The sequence below is a fragment of the Anser cygnoides genome, chromosome 18 (assembly GCF_040182565.1).
Source record: "Anser cygnoides isolate HZ-2024a breed goose chromosome 18, Taihu_goose_T2T_genome, whole genome shotgun sequence".
Lineage (NCBI taxonomy): Eukaryota > Metazoa > Chordata > Aves > Anseriformes > Anatidae > Anser > Anser cygnoides.
Genome location: NC_089890.1, coordinates 7,237,056 through 7,256,871, shown reverse-complemented (window position 1 = coordinate 7,256,871; position 19,816 = coordinate 7,237,056). Strand labels below are relative to the sequence as shown.

Below are 19,816 nucleotides of genomic sequence, written 5' to 3'. Positions count from 1 at the left end.
CCCTGCGCCTTCCCATGGCAACGGCGGCTCCTTGGCAACGGGCGGGAGGCGGGCGGCGGGCTGGGGACCTGGGGGTCGCGGGTTCGAGGCCGGGGCCAGCCGCTCCCGAACGGCGGCCTCGGGACCGCGGGCGAGAGGGCGCCGTTGCGCAAGGGAAGGCGGCGGGGAGCGGTGCGGGGCCGCTGGGGGCACTGCGGGCAGCCGAGGCCAGGGGCCGGACTCTGGGCCCTGCCTCCCGGGAGGGAAGAGCCGGGAGCCGGGCCCGCGCCGCGGGCTGGGGGTGAGGGTGGCGGCGGCGGCGTTTCCCTCAGGGCGTCCGCGGCTTCCCCTCAGGCAGCGCGGTCCTGCTGCCCTCCAACGCTGACAATGCCTCCGGAATTAACGTCTCCCTTTTTGTAGGAACCGCTGGGTATTGCTTTTGACTTAGCAATGTGTCTGGAAATGAGTGAAAAAGAGAATGTCTGACCTAGCAGGTTTCTGCAGCCTCTCCAGGGTGTGTTCTCAAGCGAAGTATCACCCTCAGTGTATTTATCTGGGGCAAGGCACGATAATCTCATGGTTTAAAGAGGTTAGAAGAACACTGAATGTTTCAGAAGTTCCTCACGGTGTCTTTCTGAAATATTTGGAACATATGCTTAAATAATTGAGATAGCGCCTCAATTTCCCGAATCAAAATGGTCTGAAGAAATGAAAAGGGATTATGTTTGGCTAGCACAAATTTAATCTTCAAAGATTTGCTCAGGATGGATGTGGACAAAGTCTCATCTCTCTTTTTTCCAGCGTCACCCAGGCTCAGCCTTCCTGAGGTGTAGCAGCACACAAAGGCCTTTGCAGCTTCTGAAGGCAGCAGACTGAGCAGTCCCTGGCACCTCTTGGATGTTGCTGAGTATCCTCCTATTTACTGTTTTATATTGTGCCTGCCGAAATGGGCTCCTAACGTGTGACTGCACACACACTTAAACCATCATTTTAAAAAGTGGTTTATTGTTTCCTGATTCATTTTGACACATTATTTCAGGTAGCGAACATGAGTTCCAGGATGCGTAAAATTAACATTTTGTGGTTTTCTCACAGATACATCTAAAAATATAGGAGTGATGTTTATGTCACTGTGTGCCTAACTAAATAATTGATGATCTATTTCCACTGGACATTTTGGACCCCAACTCTTGTTCAGATCTCAGGGTAATTTAACCAGAATTCCATACAACAAAAAAACAAAGACATTAGCACATCTGAGCTAAAATGAAAATTATGTGTCAAGTCCGGAAAAAAATGCTATTTTCAAGAGGAAATATGATCAGAAAATGCAGATTTTGTTGAAACTGGGAATCATTATATACCTTTATCTGTGAATTGTTCATACATACACAGTACAGTTACCAAGGATTTTGGTAGGCATCCTAAAGATCCCAGCAGTAATAGAGAATCACTGTATATTTGTTTAACATTGCAAGATTTGCAAATCACCTCAGTGCTTCATAAATCTTAACCAATCTTTATTAGATTTGCCTTAAGAACTTTTCCTTGATCCTCATGTTCAGCAGGCACTCAACTTGTAGAGAGCTCAAGGCTATAAACAAACCAGGCTGCTATAAGCATACTTATTGGCCAGAAGTGAGGTGCATGCTTCCTACCTTTGTTAAACTGCAGCGTATTGTCTAAATAGTTCAAACATATTTGTATGCAGTTGTTACAGGTGGCATGCAAATGTTTGGAAATTGGTCAGGTATTTGGTGAAGCGTAAGGAGTATACAGCCTAATGCAGCTAAATACTCAAAGCAGAATTTCCTGGTGCAATCCTTGCCTTGTCCTTTGCACCCACAGCATTTACATAAATTGATCGAACCACTCCTGCAACAGCAAATCACCACTGCAAGGATGAGCAATAGTTCTCTGTATTAGTCCTGCATGGTTTGCAAATACCAGTATCAGGAGGATGTGCCCGTCAGGGAATTGTGGAGAGGTGTATAGGACCTCTTCAGGATAGCTATAGTGAGCTTTTAAATTATCTTGGGTAATCTAATTTAGAGGTAATCTTTCTTGTGGCTCCACTGCAGACAAGTTATATGAGCAAGGAGTAAAACTGAGCATAATAATTCTGGCTGTGATTTTTTTTTTTCCATCTGAGGCATAATCTTCATAGTGTGGAGGTATGACAAGAAAACAGTACAACTAAATGCAAAGTCACTCATTTAACACTTCCCACTTGAGGACTCCACTAGACAGCACTGGCCAAGAAAGTTATCTGTCATAGCCAGCCAATGGAGTATCAATCAACTCAAATATGAGGAGCTACAATTGCAATGTAGTGACTAAGAAAACAAATGCTGTCCTTGAACTTCCTGGCAAGAGAAAATACTCCTCCTCCCCTTTGCCTCAAGAAACTCATTTGATTACAGAAAGTCACCCTGTTTCAAAAAAAGGCCACAATATTTTACTGGTTGATAACTTTAGTTACCTTGGATCATCTTTCTTGTACAGGTCTTTAATTGTTTTCAGATAAGCACGGTCAATAAAATATGAAAATACCAGCTGTTCTATTTTTACATTCCTATATGCAAGTATTCCAATGACAGTTGATTGAGAATGACACCAAGCCAAAGTTTTGGCTATACTTTTATTTACTTCACGTACTATGAACATATACATTACATGCTACAAAAAAAAAAATAAAAAAAGACTTTAACTGTCAAGAAAGTGGATAGTGTTATAATACAATGGCACATGTTCATATTTTTCTTCAAACTGGTTTGGTTAGAATCCTTCCCCAAAACCATTAACAAAAACGAAGTGTTTTAATCTTAAGATGATTAGAAATATTTGCATTATTAACAAATACAATTCAAACAGATTAACAAGATTTAACCATGTCAAATATTAGTAAAAAGGCTGGGGTTTACCAAAATGAAATATATATTAAAAAACCATAGCAGCCAGTTGTACTTTTAGTGTGATATAATGTGTAAATGCACCAGAAGAACACAGTGTAATTGAGCATTCTGCTTTCATGGTGTATTTCTAGAAATGATTATTCTAGTTCTAACACCTGCCTATGCACAATAGACCAAAACCACAGCCAAATAGAGACAAAAGATTGTGACCAACGTTCTTAGCAATGATTTTTTTGCACGCATTGGTAAGAAGGGAGAGAACAAATAGAAGGATAAACAAAGGCCACAAGAGGATTTAATCTACATGTTCATGAACATGTGTTCTACCCTATTTTCCTTTAAAAGAGCTCGATAAGTTGAAATGTCTATTTTGCACAAATGCAAACATTAATTTCTATCACCTATGAAACAAAATCACATTTCAGCTTAGAACTGAACAGGGGAAAACAGTTGTGTTAATGTATCTGTTGACTAAGAAAAACTGCTTGACAAGAACTTCAGATTCTAGTGCAACAGCAGCTATTAAGACTCCTCTAGTTTCTTTTTCCGCTCTTTCAAAGTGTACAAATATTTGCAATTTATACAGTCTTCACAAAAACACACCTACAAACTCTGCAGTGTATTTGTTAGTTGATTCAATTTAAGCCATATTAAAAAGGCAATATTTGCATAATAAAATTCCTTTCAGAAAAAAGTTCTTTTGGTATGTTAAAATAATTGCTGATTGGAAAGGTACAAATGTATGGGCTTTCGTTAATTGCAATTGGAAAAAAATACTTCAGAACAAACTGTGTTACTCTTAACAACAGAGTTCATTATGCTTCTTTTGCAAAACCTGAAGAAAAATATAAGCATATATGGGCAACTGATAAGCTCAGTATATAAGTCTGTATTAAAATGCAGCTACTGAAAAATCAGTTGCAGTAAATACTAAGGTCAGAGGAAAATACAAACTAGCCTTAAATAAACCAATTTGTTACTGAACCTAGTGTTAGTTTCTGAATTTTTTTCCTCAAACTAGTTTTACTACACAGCCAGAAGTGATCTCACAATCAGAGACCGGCACATCGCCCTAACCAGAATAGGGATCCAAGCTAGAATAGTACTGCAATTCCTTTGTTACTGTTATTCTTAGGTCACTGTCATAAAATCTGTCAGTTTTCTAATAATCTTTAGTAGTGCTTGTGAGATTTGTGATGGAAAAAAACTGATTAATGTACATCGGCGTTAGTCTACAGAATTATCAGGTGCCCATTACCTGAAAATTAGACTTGCTGATGAATTAGTTCTGAAGTAAAGCAACTAGTACTTAAATATAACAGAAATATTATCATTTCCAGCATGTTACACAGTTCTGAGGTAAAGTGTTACCAGTATTCTGTTTTATGGGTTGGTGACTTGCAGCAATAGCCTTTGCAGTGGGAACTAGCCCTCGCAGCATTTACAACCAATGAGACATTCTAGTAACACGCTTTGTATCAACCAAAATAACATTTTCAGTTTGATACTATTTAGGAAAACTGTTTTATAGAGATTATTACTGTAGTCAGAGTTGCAAAATTTGTTTGCTTAAGTTTGGTCACTAGAGTGCTATATTTGGAAAACAATCCAGGGTACAGACAAGGGGTAGTTACTTCAGTGTTTAATTTTAGTTTACAAAACTTACTGAATCCATTCTGATTTATGTTAAAGAAAACCAGATAATTAGAAGAACAGGTTTAAAACAAACAAAAAAAACAACAAACAGCTCATAATACCACCTATTCAATGCACTGATTTTCATTATGAGTTATGAAGCCATATTTACTCTATTACACCTTTTGAGAATCAATCCAGAAGCACACAAGTATTTTCCGTTAGTTTATTAAAAATAAAACCCTCATGAATTCACTATCAAATAGTTTACAGATGGGAATTAAACCAGAAGAGTCCCCAGAGTAACTTTAAATTAAAAGTAGTATTTGGTTTGTCAGTTTACCACTTTTGACGCTGATTTGTACTGTAATGTATAGGGGTATGGAAGAATTCTAGAAAACTGGCCCTATGCAATCTATTTTTTTCTGAAAGCAGTGTAAATATTTTAGTATATTTAGTGAATCAAACACTGCTTTAAAGCTATGCATTAAAGTGCTATGCATGTATTTTTCAGCACTGGTGTGGATGTTTACACTTCCATTAGCCTTGTATTTGTGGATAGAGAGATTGGTGTGTTAATAGGAATTTTAAATTAAAATCAGCTGCTACGTTTGAAGCATCAACAGTACTGAAGAAATCAATCTAGTGTCCACCAACATCTAGAATTCTGAGGTTGATTTGATCTGTCATTTACCGTTAAAATGGTACGTATTTGTAAATCATAAGGCTGTCTCCAATGTGCTCTACAAAAGTCTGTACTGTGCATAGTTACCTCACCATGCAAAGTACTGTCTAGCCTTTCTAGGACAGAGAATTCAGGATGGAAGAAAAATGGAGAAAGCTCCAGGATAAATTTGTGGAAAAAAAACCAACAAGCTATCTACACACTGAGTTGTCTAAGGTTGATGTTCATCGCCTGAGGAAGAAGCAACATAAACAAAAGGACTGGAGAGAGCTATAAACGCTATCATAACATCTACGTTACTGCTTTCCCCAGCTGCTGCTGCTGGCAAGGTCCAGTCTGCTGTGCACATGGACATAAGCAGGCATTACAACCTATAATCATGTACTAGTTCTGCCACTTGACACACGAGTTATCTACTGTCGTACCCTGAATTACATGACCTTTGATTAAGGAATGGTGGTGTTCAGTCCCAGGGGTTTGCAGGTTATCAGAACGCTTATACAAGCAATACCGCTTTCAACATCTGTCGGAACATAGTCTTGATGGCATCTGCAATAAAAACAAGTTGAGATTGTTCCCATCTGCAAGCGCAACTGTTGAGCCACACTCAGCTGAAGTCCTCATCGGGATTCTGTTGATCCAGCAGGCGGACATGCGTGAATGGAAAGTGACCACGTTTGCCATTACATTCTCCTTCCCACTGACCGCTCACGTTAATCTTTGTGACCTTTACCAGCTCACCGACCTGCAGGATGAGAAATAAGCTAGTGTTACAATTCATAAAACCACACCAGATGAGCAGCTGCTACCCCTCCCATTTGGTGTTACATCACCCAAGTGTACCAGATACACTTTTGTAAAGAAAATAGCTTTAGTCGTAACCATTTTTGATACACCAGCCTACCACCCCATGTTATTCACTCCTGAAGAAAGTATAAAGAGAAAGCAGCAAACCTAGGCCAGGTGAGACCTATCCTCTAGCCTGCAATCCAGCACCATTCTTCCATAGCACTTTGGGCCTTGATATCAGCTGCTATCGCAATAAATGGATCTGTCTGAATTGACAGAGGCTTGCACTCTGCTTGTACTACATCAACAACCTTATTAGAGGAGAGATTGCAGGCATACAAAGTGAACATTAATCTGCAAGCTGAACTGCTCCTTAATTTTGAAATCCTGCAACTCTGAAAACATGCCTACCCATTTCTACCCCGCTGTCTAGAATTTTCTCAATGATCTTACTTCCAAGTAACACATTGTTCTTCAGAAATCTTCCCAGGTCACAGACAGAAAATGCTTTTGGGACAGATAAACTCTATTTTCTTTTACGAATGCTGTAAACAAACTCTCAAGGCACAGCCACAAGCCTTACTGCATTTCATCCAAAAATTCACTGAATATACAGTTACTAGTCTGCATACATGCTCATCACTGTGTTTCGAATTCATCCAAAATTGGATCTCACTACTCTCACTTTCCAGGCAATGAATGAAGAATAAGGAAAACAATTTAAGATGCTACCAATCTCCAATAACTTTACAGGTTTTATTCACTTGCAATCTTTTGCCAAAATAGCTTTTAACAGTTCATAAATTCAAAACACTACATGGATATTTAATTAAGCTTCCCATAACACTAATGATTACTTATCTGGTAATGAGAGGCACACTGGGGATTCTTGCTGTAGCTTTTTTTTTTTTTTTTTTTTTTTTTTTTTTTTTTACTTTTGTACTAATTAGCATAGATATTTTAATGAACCGTATTTTGAAGAAAATCCTCATGTATTTGCTTCAGGCAAAAAGGAAGCTTTCCTTGACTTCTGTATGCTTGTTTTGGCTCTTTAGGAATTTAATCATGCAGTATGTATCATTTTGCTACTGCTAATAATCACTGGGGGGTTGTACCAGTAAAAATACTCTGTTGACCAAAACGTCCGCTATAATTTAGTAAGGATAAGATTAAACGCAACAACACTAGGAACAGCAACTCTTATTTCCTAACCATAGCCATTACGAGAATACTATCCTAGATATTTTAAATTGCTTCAGATCTGGATACAGTCCATCTATTAGCCTTGAACAGCAAAGTGTATAACCTCCAGCCCAGTAGGAAAGAAAAAAACCTTGTCCTCCGGTCTAGCTGAACAACAGTCCAAGATATCCTGGCAGCATCAGCAATTAAAGAGACTCTTGTAGTCATCTGTGTACTAGAAGAATACATCCTACTGTATTATTTTCCAAGCTAGAAGTTTATCTTTTTCATAATATATCTCAGACAACACTACTTACAACAAAGTAACATTTAAATATTTATGTGTGCGTTCATTGTTTTCATTTTCTGTAAGACTCCCCTCCTACCTGTTTTTCGTCCTCCCTATCCTTACTGAAGTTCAAGCATTTTTATTGTGAGAGCCATTTTCAAATGTTTTTGACAGACCTAAGATCAAGATATTCTACCTGTAGGTTCACATCCAACATTACTTACACACTGCTTACTTACTGTAACGTACTAAAAGTAATATAATAGGCCGATTATGCTTTACAGAATTGTATGAAAACTTCAAGTAGTGTGGTACTGGCAATTCTGCTCACACAAAGTCACAAAACATGCAGAAGTTGCACTTTGTTCATCATCTGTGAGATATTTTTCTTAGACTGACCATGTCTCTGCTCTCACTGAATACCTCACACATTACTTTATCTTCATATAGTTTATCTTAGATACCTTATGACAAACTCACCTACAAAAAGTGGGTTCAACAGAGCAATGAAAATGAGTTAGAACATGGGATGCTGTTCTAATACTCACTCCCAGAGCCACCCTGGTGCTGCTTGGTTTTAAGGGACATCTAAGGATAATTGCAGCAGTAGGACACTCATTTATGAATTCTCATTACTGTAAGAAGCTACACTTGAAACTTGCATTTTAATAACTGTTGAAAGAGCAGAGACTTCTGAGTTCATATATTCCTTTTTACCAATACAGTAACTCTATTTAGCAACCTCTCTCTCCCTGATACAACCTTTCATTCACATTTTATATACAGATATCTTTATAACTACCGAAGCAGGACTGACTTTAAGTAAGCATGAGTCATTTCACAAATGCTAGTTTCATAAAACGGCTCCATTAACTCCTTAATAACTTACAGACCTTTCTAGATCTGCTTTGAAATTCTGTATATTAATTCATAGTTCAAACAAATACTCTCCTGAAGACAATACAGAGATCTTTCAAAGCTACCTGTTATTTCAATTGGTGAAACTTCACAAATTTTAGCCAAGAAGTGGCTATTCCCTCTCAATTCTCCTCTTTGAACGCTGACTTATTACTGTATTATTAGTCTATTGCGCATCACCCCACCAAGCACAAAGCCCCGAGGAAAGCACTATACCCTACTAAAAGGCCACATTTGTCTCGGTCTCCATGAGACTTTTTAGAACTAAATATATTCCATATGCTGCTTCAAAACAAAAATGAAGCCTTATGTGAAGATTTTTGGATGCTGTGGTTTTATTCCAAGTACTCCTCTTTGGAAAGGTCAGAATGGTAGAATTCTGCTACTGTTATGGGGAGGGGGGAGGAGCAGCGATCTGAGAGTCGTTTACCAGACATCTTCCCTTTTTCTACCCTCTTTTAACTAATATAGACTTGACAACTCCTTGAATAGGTCTAGTAACAAGCAAAATAAATGTAATCTTCCACTAAATCTTTTTTCCATAACATAGCATAGTCTTTATTAAAACATAATTTGCTCGGATCCTCCTTCTTCAAGCTCTTCAAAACCATGTCAGTTTTGACCTAACAGTACAGATAATTTTGTTTGCAGTTTCGGCCAAAAATGTTTTATCTGAAGAATCTATTTGCCTAGGACAAACAGTGGGATCAAACCCCACCCACAAACATTACACAATTTAAGGCTATGAGTTTTCATTTGGAGGAAAAAAATCTAGATTTATAGTTATTAAGAGGTCTGGGCAAACATAGACTGAAAAGATTTGGATAATGTTTTCTACTAAGTTGTCAAAGAAAGAGATCTCTAAATAAACAAAGAAGAAACACCATGAAGTGAAAGGGGAAAGGGAATGTAAAACAAAAAAAAAATAAGACAAGAAACAGTACTTTGTTAGACAGGATGAAGAAAAACTTGGGAAAAATGAAGCGCACATTTTTCCTGTATGGACATTGAAAGCAGTTCAGTAACGTGATTTGAATAATTAAGGGTGCAAAGAAGCTAGGAAGGCCAATTAGAAGCAGTGATAAACACCTCAAGTTTCCCAATATTAAACACTGAATAAAGAACCACCACTATTGCTGCATTTCTTAAACGTGGAGCTGTAGCAGGACAGGTATACATCATCCTAACCAGGAGGTTCAAGCTGGCAACTAGCAAATATTTCAATAATGTTACAAGTCCTAGGAAGACCGTTGTTCTAACGGAAGGGTAGAAAGGCACTATAAATCTTACTTAAAACCTCACACAGATGGGCAGAGCCCACAGACTTCTCAATTCCCCCCTCCCAAACACTTCTGCTACCTAGCATATTAGCTTGAGCTAGTAGAGCACAGCAGCGCAAATTAGTTCAGGACAGAGATGTTCTCCAGGAAAAGACCTTCCGACACACAGCATACTTGACAGACACGTGATTTTTAGTGAAGAGGATCAGACTAACAGAAAATCAGCCGTGGCACTCACAAGCTTATCTTTATAAGGAATCTTGCTTTCCCTCAAAGTTGCTTACAACAGCCTAGACTACTAGGATTTTCTCACTCTCCCTGTTTCACTCCGTGCTACCAAATTGTGATTTGGGCAGTGTGGTGTGGTACTGCTTTAAATGAAATTAAATGTGAAGTTAAGCTTAAGGCAATAGTGGTAGCACAGCAGGGTCAATTAAAGCTTAAAAACAAAATCCAGGAAGAAAACCAAAAGATTTTTTTTTTTAACCACAACATAATCTCCAATGTTTCAAAAAAAACAACATTCAAGAATATTTTGAGCCAGAGATGGCTAAGTAAAGGTGGTCAGAGAGAGGAAAGGAGACAGCATTTTAGGCATCATAAAAGTCAGAAGGTTAAAATCTTTGCATATTTGCCCAAAATCTGATTAAGTTGGCATGAATTTCTATACATACTTCTCAGCCCCAAACTTTCCATTCTGTGTCCTGGCTCTCTCAATTCAGAAGTGTAATAAAACATATCCTAACTCAATATATTTTACCTACGTGGGGAAAAAATTCACACCTCCCAGGTTCTTTATCAGTTCTGTAGAATTTGCCAATTCTGTACTAAAGACGTGTATATATGATTGCCCCACCAATGAAGTACCGAAGCGCATTATGTGCTACGCAAGATTAAATAAAGTATTCAGGAGTGGAAAGGAGATGCTCTGACTCAGCACAGAAACTGTTTTTTCCCAAGTACTTAAAATGTTATATAAACAGGAAGTCAATTAGGTATCAGGAAATTCCAGAGCCTTTAGCTCAAAGAAAGCCTAGATTAAAGGATCCAATTTACATATCATCCTAAGGCAAAGGTCTGCCACTTAGAATACCTTGGTCTCAATTTCCTCAAATGTAACTTCAGGGATAACTATTTGATGTGTAGAGATAGAGCACTAGTCTCCTTTTTAAGAGGAAAAAAAAACAGAAGGGGCATGTACAAGTATTTGATCATATCAAGAAGTGAATCAACCTTAGGCAAACTCACTGCTTTATTACAAATCGTACTCCATCAATCACTGCTTTACAGGACACTTCCCTATTGAGTTGTAATATATGTTCCTGCTTCAAAAGCTAAAAAATGAAGCAATCTGCTCGAGTTCAAGACAGAAAAATGAAACCCTGTGTGTGATCATCGTCTCAGTCTGCATAATTTTCAAGTGACTATCAATGCTTCCACTGATTGCTTTTCAACTGCCGACAGAATGAAAGAACAACTCAGCACACCTTTCAAAGACCAAAAGCAAGCAACACTGAACACAGATTCAGACACACTTTATGAACAGCTCCCTCTCCCTCCCCCCCCAAAATAAAAACTTCAGAAGTGAAAACATGGATGGGGAAACACTTATGTTAGAGATGTTTGACAAAAGACACAATTTTGGTTCAGTAACCTAAACATGATGTAATCATCAAACTCTAGTTAATAAGTGACTCAAGTCACTTATTTCCAAAAGAAAAGTTTATCTGTAACTTATAATCATGATGCAAAAACAGCATTACAATGCTTTTTCCCTTTCTTACTCCTACAAATCTATAATGCGCTTGAAAGGGAAATCCCTTGAACAGATCTCTTCTTGCTAAGTTTTGCCCATTATGTACCTCCAAAGCCAAGGCTGTCTTGTCGTAGGCATTAGGGACTCGCTTCTGGATAACCCGGGCATAAATAGGGCCATTCTGAAGGTTAGGGAGCGGAGTGTTGATGCTGGGCTGGGCATAGGGCCCTGGCTCCGGCCCACCCAGTGGTTGTGGGTGGGAACTATCCTGGTTACCTCCAATCAGAGTAGATACTGAAGCAGAGGAAGGTCTATACTTCTCGACGTAAGGAACAGGAATCATTCCCCTCTTTCCGTCGCAGTCTTCCGCATTCCACCACTGCTCTTCAGGTTTATCCCGGATTTTCAGTATGTCTCCTTTCTTAAATGGAAGATCTTCTTCATCATTTCCATTAAAGTCAAAGAGAGCTCGCACATATTCAGCTTCCTCCTGTCTGAGGATAACGCCACTATTCTGCCTGGGTCGGGGGGGGATTGGTTCTATCAAGGTTGTAGTGTCCAAATAGTGTATTTTGTAGAATTCCAGTAAAAGTGGCAAAGAATCAAACTCCTGGTCACCTATTCGAAATCTGGTGGGATTCAACCCTGAAAGAGGAAAGCAACATATCAACAAAGAGAGCAAACAACAGGTACAACTGTAAATTAAGCACCTGAGAAGACTAATATATTTACAGATAAACAATTTGGTCATCTTTCTATCAACATGCGTTATATTCAGCTCTTTCATGCACTTCTGATTAAAGGCAGCACTATATTGTTTGTGAGGATAGAGTTTTAGTTTTAAAGATTTTGTCAATGACAGAAGATGTACGTAACAAATCGTTGGGCACTGCCAAACTTCCTGAATTACAATAGAATTATCTTGTATCCATCAGTGTTATGTAGACCCAACAGATAAATTTCAATTTTTTTGTTTGTTTTTTTTTAAACTTTCATAGTTTGAAGTCATTTCAAAAAGACAATACTGCAATAACGGTCATTTACCTGTTGTAACATATCTTGGGTTAAAGGGATGGACACTACAGGAAACTACTTTGCTCAGCAACACAAAAATGTATGTTTTTATGACGTATAATTCATTCTTTTAATTTCAATTCTTGTAGTTTCCTTGCCATATTTGTCAAATGGAATCCAAGCTATAAATCTGAACCTCAAATACAATAACATGTAAAATATACAGATTATGTTCATATTCAATACATTAGAAATACAATTTCCATTCTCTATTTGTGTGCTGCACTTTTTTTTTTTTCATTTTTATGTTCTTCAAGCTCAGCTGGTGAAAAACATATGCGTGATGTTCTATTTCCACCATGCACTATCCACTGCATTATCAGTTATGGGAAGAACTGGGGAAGGCTGGGGGATGGTAGTGGAGAGGAAAAGATTTATGCTTTAATGAGTAACTCTTTTAGCAAGAAAAGAGATGCTTACTTTGCAAGTCTGTTTCTCTGCAGGGAATATCTAATAGTTCTGAGACTTAGCTCTCAAGTACAAAGCTAGCAGAATTTTTCAGGCTGTCACTGATCCAAAACCCCCCTTCAAAGTAGCACTGTCAGCACGGAAAGCTAACATTACAAGAAGGTCTTTCAAGAAAGCAAAAAGGGGTTCTAACAGAAAAAAGGGACGATTCAATAAGATCAACACAGACAAACACCCAATAAATAAGTTCTGAAGTTCCTGGAGGAACACAAATGTCAGTGGAGCTGGTTACAGAAAATTCGAAAGAAACACAACAAAGTCATTGCAAAATGCACATCTGCACTCATTAACAGGCCTGAAAGACTTTCACAAGATATCAGCACAACTGCAATGAACTAAAAAACAAAAACTATACCCCCAAAAATTACCAAAAACAACCCACAAAACAAAGTGGCTTCACCGAGAGATAAGGAAACTAATGTAAATATCATTATGAAGCATGAACCTGACATGGAAAGTAAGATTCTACCTCATTCTCTCAAAGCTTAAGGCTGAAAAGAAGCAAAACCCCCTCAACTTTTGTTGATGAGATGTAACTTACAGCTCTAGACTTAGCAAGAACTCTAGAACTTCATCTCAGAGGCGGCTCTTAGCTCAGTGGTCTCACAGGAGATTACTTCTGGCTGGACAAGCCCCATCCCTACACCACTTTAAAACAGCTTCAGTTCACTGCAGAAGCATACAACACAATGTGGGAATGCCGAGCTTCCACTGACGCTGGAGGTGGAAAACCATGCTTTGCAACAAGTGTTACAGACATCAAGTTTCAGACTAACCTGGTGACAGAAACACAAGCATGCATTTGCTGCTATTTCATATGTGAACCTTTAAGGATCAGGCTTACGTAGATGCTTATGCCAAAAGAAAAAGCCACAGAAACTTTAAGAGGACCAGAACAGCAAAGACCTTTGAAGTCACATGGAGAAGACAATCTCCAATGTCCAAAAGGGCCTGGAAATATTTGGTAGCTAAGTTCACTGACATGGAACTGACTTCACATGACTATGGAATATGAAACACTGATTTACCTTTGCAAAGCCTGCTGCAAATTGACTCAGTCAGAAGACCGAGATCTGTCTCCAGCCAATTAAGTGCACGCAGAAAAATCTTAAAACTCATTGGAATTGAGCAGTTCATAAGTAACATTCACCAGCTGTGTCAGCACCAAAATCATTAGCAGAATGAACAAAGTTTCGGTGGTTTTAAAAAGGAAAAAAAAAATCACTCTTGCCCTCTTGAAATCATGCATGACAGCCTGAACCAGCTGCTAAATGTACCTGAATAAAACCAAAGTTGGACTCCTAAGAGGAAAGTCCACTGAAGCCTTATGTATGAGGGAGTGACTGAAATCAATGTACTGTATCCTGGAAAAGAGCATTCCAAAACATAGTTTGCACAATTGAGGAGCGAGAGAACACAGCTCCTTCAACTACATTCTGAGATCATAAAGATAACTATAACCCTTGAAAGGACAAAGAGATAAGCAGCAAAAAGGAGCCACATTATTTCCCTAAGAGAACACTCCCAAAACACCACACGTAATTGTGATATTTTTGTTTTAAAAACAGAAGGCATCCACCAAAAATCTGAGGTCTGGAAAACAAGGCCATTGCAACAAGAAATCCATGAGCTCACTTCAAATTGCCAAAGAATAAAGAGAGCAACCTGGTCGTGGCTTGGAAATTTTTAATTTCTTCTAAATTCAGCATAAAATGGCTAAATAGTTGGAAGTCACAGTTAGAAAAGCACAGGTTGGAAATAAAATACAACTACACCTTACCAAGCAAGCGATAAATTCCTCATCAGTTTAAGACTTCTATGTATACTCTTGTTCAGCAACAAGTTAATGAGCTGAACAGTGTTCAGTTACGTAGCAGGGAAATTATTCTATGCACTATGAGTGAGCTTCATGGTCCTGTCATTCCCTGGTACAATGAAATTTAAAGACTAACAGATTTTAGGCTCAGAGGAATTCTTCAGCTTCTTGTTTGGACTGCAACACGTCCCATACCTATATGCCAATCGAAAAATTAAGGCGAGATCTACCACAAGGAAGTGGAAGTTACAGCAACAAGGCATTTATATATATATATATATATATTTTTTTTTTTTATAGTAGAAGTAGAGCTGTTTTTCTTCACGATCTTGTAATAATTTTCTTGGAGGCACAAGTTCTAGCAGCACATTGTCCACGTCTTCTGGGGGCTCTCAGGAAGAGGAGAATGCATGTAAAGGTAAGCCTGGCTACTAGAGGAACTTTAGTCACTTCCTACCAAAGCTGGACAACAAGTACTAGAAATTCTCTTCCCTTCTCCCCAGCTCTGCACGACCGAAGGAAAGACAGCTGCTCAGTTTGCACCTCCAGCAGAACTGCTCGGCTCTCTAAGATGACTAAGATAGCTCTCGAAGAGCTAGTGAACCCTCAGCTCTCAGGAGGGTGTGGAAAGTGTTAAAACCCAAAGTAGTTCATAATTAAAGTTAAGTTTCAAACCTGGACCCTGTCAGTTCTCTGCAAGGCATATGCCTTCCTGACAAAACACTTTTACACTGGGGTTGGCCTTGTGCCCACGTGGGAAAGATCATTTATTATATGTTTTCTAAATAAAATACCTAATATTCTACTTCTTGAGAGTGTGGGCGGGTGGCATAAGCACAGAGCAGCTTCTCACCCCATCAGATCTCATGGGTTTTACATTTCTCTCTACACTCCAATTGTGTTAGTGCCACTAGGCAGTTCTCCATTCATCCTTAAGCTCTGGTAAGCTTTCTTTGGAAGACCTCACAGGAACAGAAGTTTTCGTTTTCATTTCTAGACCTCCTCCATAAGCCCCTACCCGCCATCTTCAAAAGTATGCTTTGGGCAAGAAAGGCTGTTCTTAGCATTCAGGGTGCTGAGACACAAGGCTCTCATTTCAAAGGCATCACAGCGATGTAAGCCAGCTTCCCCTGAGCATACACGAACTCTGCTATGAAGGCATCACATTCCAGCCTGTGCGTTTCCCCCACCCTTACACGGACACCTTTTTCCCTTAGTCTTAAGCACCTCTCTACTCATGCCTCAGCAAAACGAACAAGTACCCAGGAATGCTCTACAACAACAGTAAAATCCCATTCACTGACTGCTGAGAAGAGCTCTAAGCACGTCAGAAGAAAATTCTCACAGAAGCTCCTTATTGCCATTTCTGCAGATAATCAGAGGATGAGAGAAAAGTAAATGCCTAATGCATACACTTTCCAAGCCTCCAATAGTTTGTATTTTAGGACCTTAATATCAAAAAAATAATTAAAAAACAGGTGTCCAAGTTAAACCATGTTGCTCACCCATATCTAAAGCCCTATCATCATATAAAGAGCTGAGTACGGATATCATTATATGATTACAGTCTGAATTTTTAAAAATCATAATGGAGGTGATTTAGAATCACAAGAAGCATGTTCTTAAAATGCATACACTGTAGAAGGTGGTGTCATACTTTCCTACTTCAGAGTAAAAATTTATTATTCTAATGTTTCTGTCTTTATCACATCATGCTTTCAGTAGGAAGCAAGTCTGTCTTTAGATAATTTAGGCATCTTCTTTTAATTCATATCATATGTTTTTACCCTGGACTTGTATGTCAAATTGCAAGCATACGATGTGTTTAAATATTTCCTCTATTGTCCATTACCATGCTAATGCCTGCACGTAGTACTTTGTCTAGTTTGGGATTTCTGTAGCCTATGATGCTTGATTACAAATGACACCCTAATTCCGATGCAATTGTTAATTTTCATCTCTACTGGAAACAGAGCATTTTTATTCCCATAATTCAATGATTTACCCTATTTCTTTTAATGGACTTAAAACATGTAAGTAAGATGTAGTTATTTTGGGAAGTTCTGTTGAATTCTTTCTTCCTTATTCTGAAACATTGCCTACAAGAAGTTAGGAACTACAGCACATCAGGCAAAAGGCAAAATTACCCAAAAGTTAGCTTTTTTTTTTTTTAAATACTTCAGAAGTGGAAGAAATCATCTAATTTTTGTGACAGTATGGCTTTTTATATTAGGAAAGCCAAAGATCCTCATCGCATTCATCCTGTACTGGAGCTAGGTTCCCAGTATAATCTGCACACAGCAGCGTTCCAGCAGTCATGAATCACACATGCTTACTGAAGCTAACAAGAAAATCACCTTAAAAAAGTAGACAGTACAGATAATTAACGCAGTGAAGTTGTTCTTCCTCATGTTTTAACTTGACCACAATAAATCACCACAATGGTTTGCAAACATTTACTTCATTTTACTGCATTACCTTCCCTATTCTAACATGAAATCACCTTCCATCTTTTACCAATGATTTCATCTCCCTTCCCCTGCTGAACATTCCCCTCCCCACTTTTTCTGAAAGAAACTTACACTTTAAATGTAATTTAATACATACGCACCCGCCTTCTTTCTTTCATTTAAGTGTGAAAAGAAAACAGCATCAGCACAAAGGCATTTATTTAAAACCACTAAAATTTCAGCATAGGATTATCTGTGATGCAGGAGTGAAGCACCACCTCCTCTCATAACATCCAGGGGAAAAAAAAAAAAAAAGCCCTACCAAAAATAAACTTTTAACACAGATTAAGCCTACCGTGCCAATAGCCTACGCAGCTAGTCTGCTAAAGCAGATAAATATTTAAAACAGAACATAACTACCTAAGGGGCATTAAGTGATTTGTAAAAAGAACACCAAAACCTCAAAATGTTTTAACACTCACAATGTAATCCAGCCCACAGAATGCCACAAAACATTACTGAGTTTAAGAGGGTAGCATAATGAAAAAGTTAGAACGGCTATTTACCAAGGTGGTATCACAGTAACATAGACTAGGCATTCAATAACATGAAAAACATTGTTTTTCCACAGATGAGCTGCTCTGTGGAAAACGACTGCCAAGCAAAGTAACTGGCACACATACTTCAGGGTTTTTCACTTCTAGGGATTCCACTACTAACCATCCTGGCAGTTTGTTCTGCTCTATGCAACATCAGTCATGCATTTCCCGCATCAAGCCTTCACAAACCTATGAAAATAAACCTTTGTCTTGACCGATACGAAACAAGGAGTAATCTAACAAGTCTTGTGGCAAACCACTTAACTTCCCACTTTACTTCCAGCTGAATTCGGCCACCTTTAAATTCTATCTCATGGACCTTTTTATGACTCGAGTACACTCTGCAGCTGTGGTATGTTCCTAGATAAACACGATGACTTCAGGCTTTCCCCAGTTTGCCAATTTTAAATGTTGCCCTAAGCAGGAGAGATCACTGCATAATGGTGCAAATCTACTGGCAACAGGTCTGTTTTTTTTTCAGATTACCCCTTCCTAGTCAACTAGGGTCTGTGCAAGAGACTGAAAAATCCTTTATGTAACAAATACCGTTGAATTCTCCAAACATAGAAAGTGACTGTACCTACATACAACCTTCAAAACTTTGCAGCGGTTTCTTTCTGAGCTGCCAGGAATACGCCCACATCATTTTACGAGCATTAACATGCACGCTTGAGTGGTTCTACTACTGATTTCAGTAATGACCCGAGTAAGGATATTGCTGCCTTTTAACTAAATCTTCTCACTTGCACATCTAAGGATTATGCATTGCTGAGGGCCCTTGTTAATTTAGTTATGCTTGTACTTTCAAAAACACTGCTTCCCACGATAATAGTTTTCCTTTTTACAGTCAGTATTTTCTACTCTATGAGCATTAATTTGGATGCTTTATTGATTATTGGTGATGTTAAGTCAATGAGAAATAATATCATATCTTCCCTTTCAACACACTGTGTGCGTGGGAGCACCCAAAACTTCACATCTAATTTAAAGGAATAATTGCTTTTACATTCCAGACGAGTTCCTAACACTTAAATTACCCCCCTGATGCTTTGGTTTGTGACCTGAAGTTTAGCCTTACAGCCTGTCCTCTAACACAAAACCATTTCGGCAGAATTCAGCCGTTCAGATAACACTCCTAGACCTCCATCTCCAAGCTGAGGTGACATGCCCCGTGTAGTAATTAAGTTTTATGAAAACAAAACTACGCGCGGAGCACCACGGCTCCGGGTTCAGGAGAACCAACGCTCAACCCAGCGCACGTTTAACTCCTAAAACCGACTCCCTCAGCGGCTGCTGCCCACAAACACCTGGCTCGGCACCCCCAGCAGCACCACACGACCGAATTCCTCACAGAAAGCCCCAGACGCGGCCCGGGAGGAGGCACCGAGCGGGACCCGGCCTCTCCGGCCGCCCTCCCGGGGGCTGAGGGTGCACGGCCGGCCCTGTGAGGGGATCACTCACCCGGGGCCCCGGGGCCCTCGCCGCCGGCCCGCCGGCCTCCCGCCGGCCCCAGGCTGTTGACGATGTAGTGCGAGACGCGGGAGCTCTCGGAAACCGACAGCACGAAGTCCCCCGGGATGGTGCCGGAGTCGCGCACCAGGAAGGTGCCGTGGCGCTGCCCCTGAAGCAACGACACCGCCTCGGCCCGGCTCAGCCGCCCCCAGTACCAGCTCGCCCGGTCCTCGGCGTCGAACTGCCCGGCCATGGGGGCCGCCCTCGCTGCTGCCGCCGCGCCCCCCCCCCCCCGGCCCGGCCCGGCCCCGCCGTGCCCCCTCTCCGCGCCCAGCCCCGCCACCCAAAATGGCGGCCCCGGCCCTGACCTCACCTACCGGACGTGACGGCGCGCGGGGGGACGCGGGGAAGGAGGCGCGTCATCTGCACGCGCGGCCGGGGGGGGAGAAGGGGAGAGGGAGGGGGGAGTTGGGGTGGTGCGGGTGTGTGAGGGGCTGAGAGGGGCTGAGGGGGGCTGAGAGGGGCTGAG

General features: G+C 40.0%; 1 protein-coding gene and 1 long non-coding RNA gene across 5 annotated transcripts; one reads left to right on the top strand and one right to left on the bottom strand.

The window, feature by feature from the left end:
* Positions 1–43: 43 nt before the first annotated feature.
* LOC136786624 (uncharacterized) lies at positions 44–3,186 on the top strand. 3 transcript variants are annotated; one of them, XR_010825802.1, is made up of 3 exons: positions 44–568; positions 781–886; positions 1,548–3,186. It is a non-coding gene; the product is annotated as an uncharacterized lncRNA (long non-coding RNA). The 3 variants fall into 3 exon arrangements; XR_010825801.1 differs by having other exon boundaries at positions 48–886; XR_010825803.1 differs by having other exon boundaries at positions 137–886; positions 1,507–3,186.
* Positions 2,607–19,625, bottom strand: CRK (CRK proto-oncogene, adaptor protein). Of its 2 annotated transcripts, none has more exons than XM_048068027.2 (3): positions 19,297–19,625; positions 11,705–12,073; positions 2,607–5,959 (listed from the first exon to the last, which is right to left on the bottom strand). In XM_048068027.2, exons 1-3 carry the CDS (start codon positions 19,538–19,540, stop codon positions 5,952–5,954), a joined length of 621 nt encoding a protein of 206 aa, XP_047923984.1. In that variant the 5' UTR covers positions 19,541–19,625; the 3' UTR covers positions 2,607–5,951. The 2 variants fall into 2 exon arrangements, with proteins under 2 accessions (XP_047923984.1, XP_013045262.2); XM_013189808.3 differs by having other exon boundaries at positions 11,535–12,073; positions 19,297–19,619.
* Positions 19,626–19,816: the final 191 nt, after the last annotated feature.

Coding starts and splice junctions, on each gene's coding strand:
- CRK (XM_013189808.3), bottom strand. CDS start 19,540: ATGGCCGGGCAGTTCGACGCCGAGGACCGGGCGAGCTGGTACTGGGGG. Junction 12,074..19,296: donor CGAGGGCCCCGGGGCCCCGG/GTGAGTGATCCC, acceptor TTCCTCTTTCAG/GGTTGAATCCCACCAGATTT. Junction 5,960..11,534: donor AGACAGCCTTGGCTTTGGAG/GTACATAATGGG, acceptor CTCATCCTGCAG/GTCGGTGAGCTGGTAAAGGT.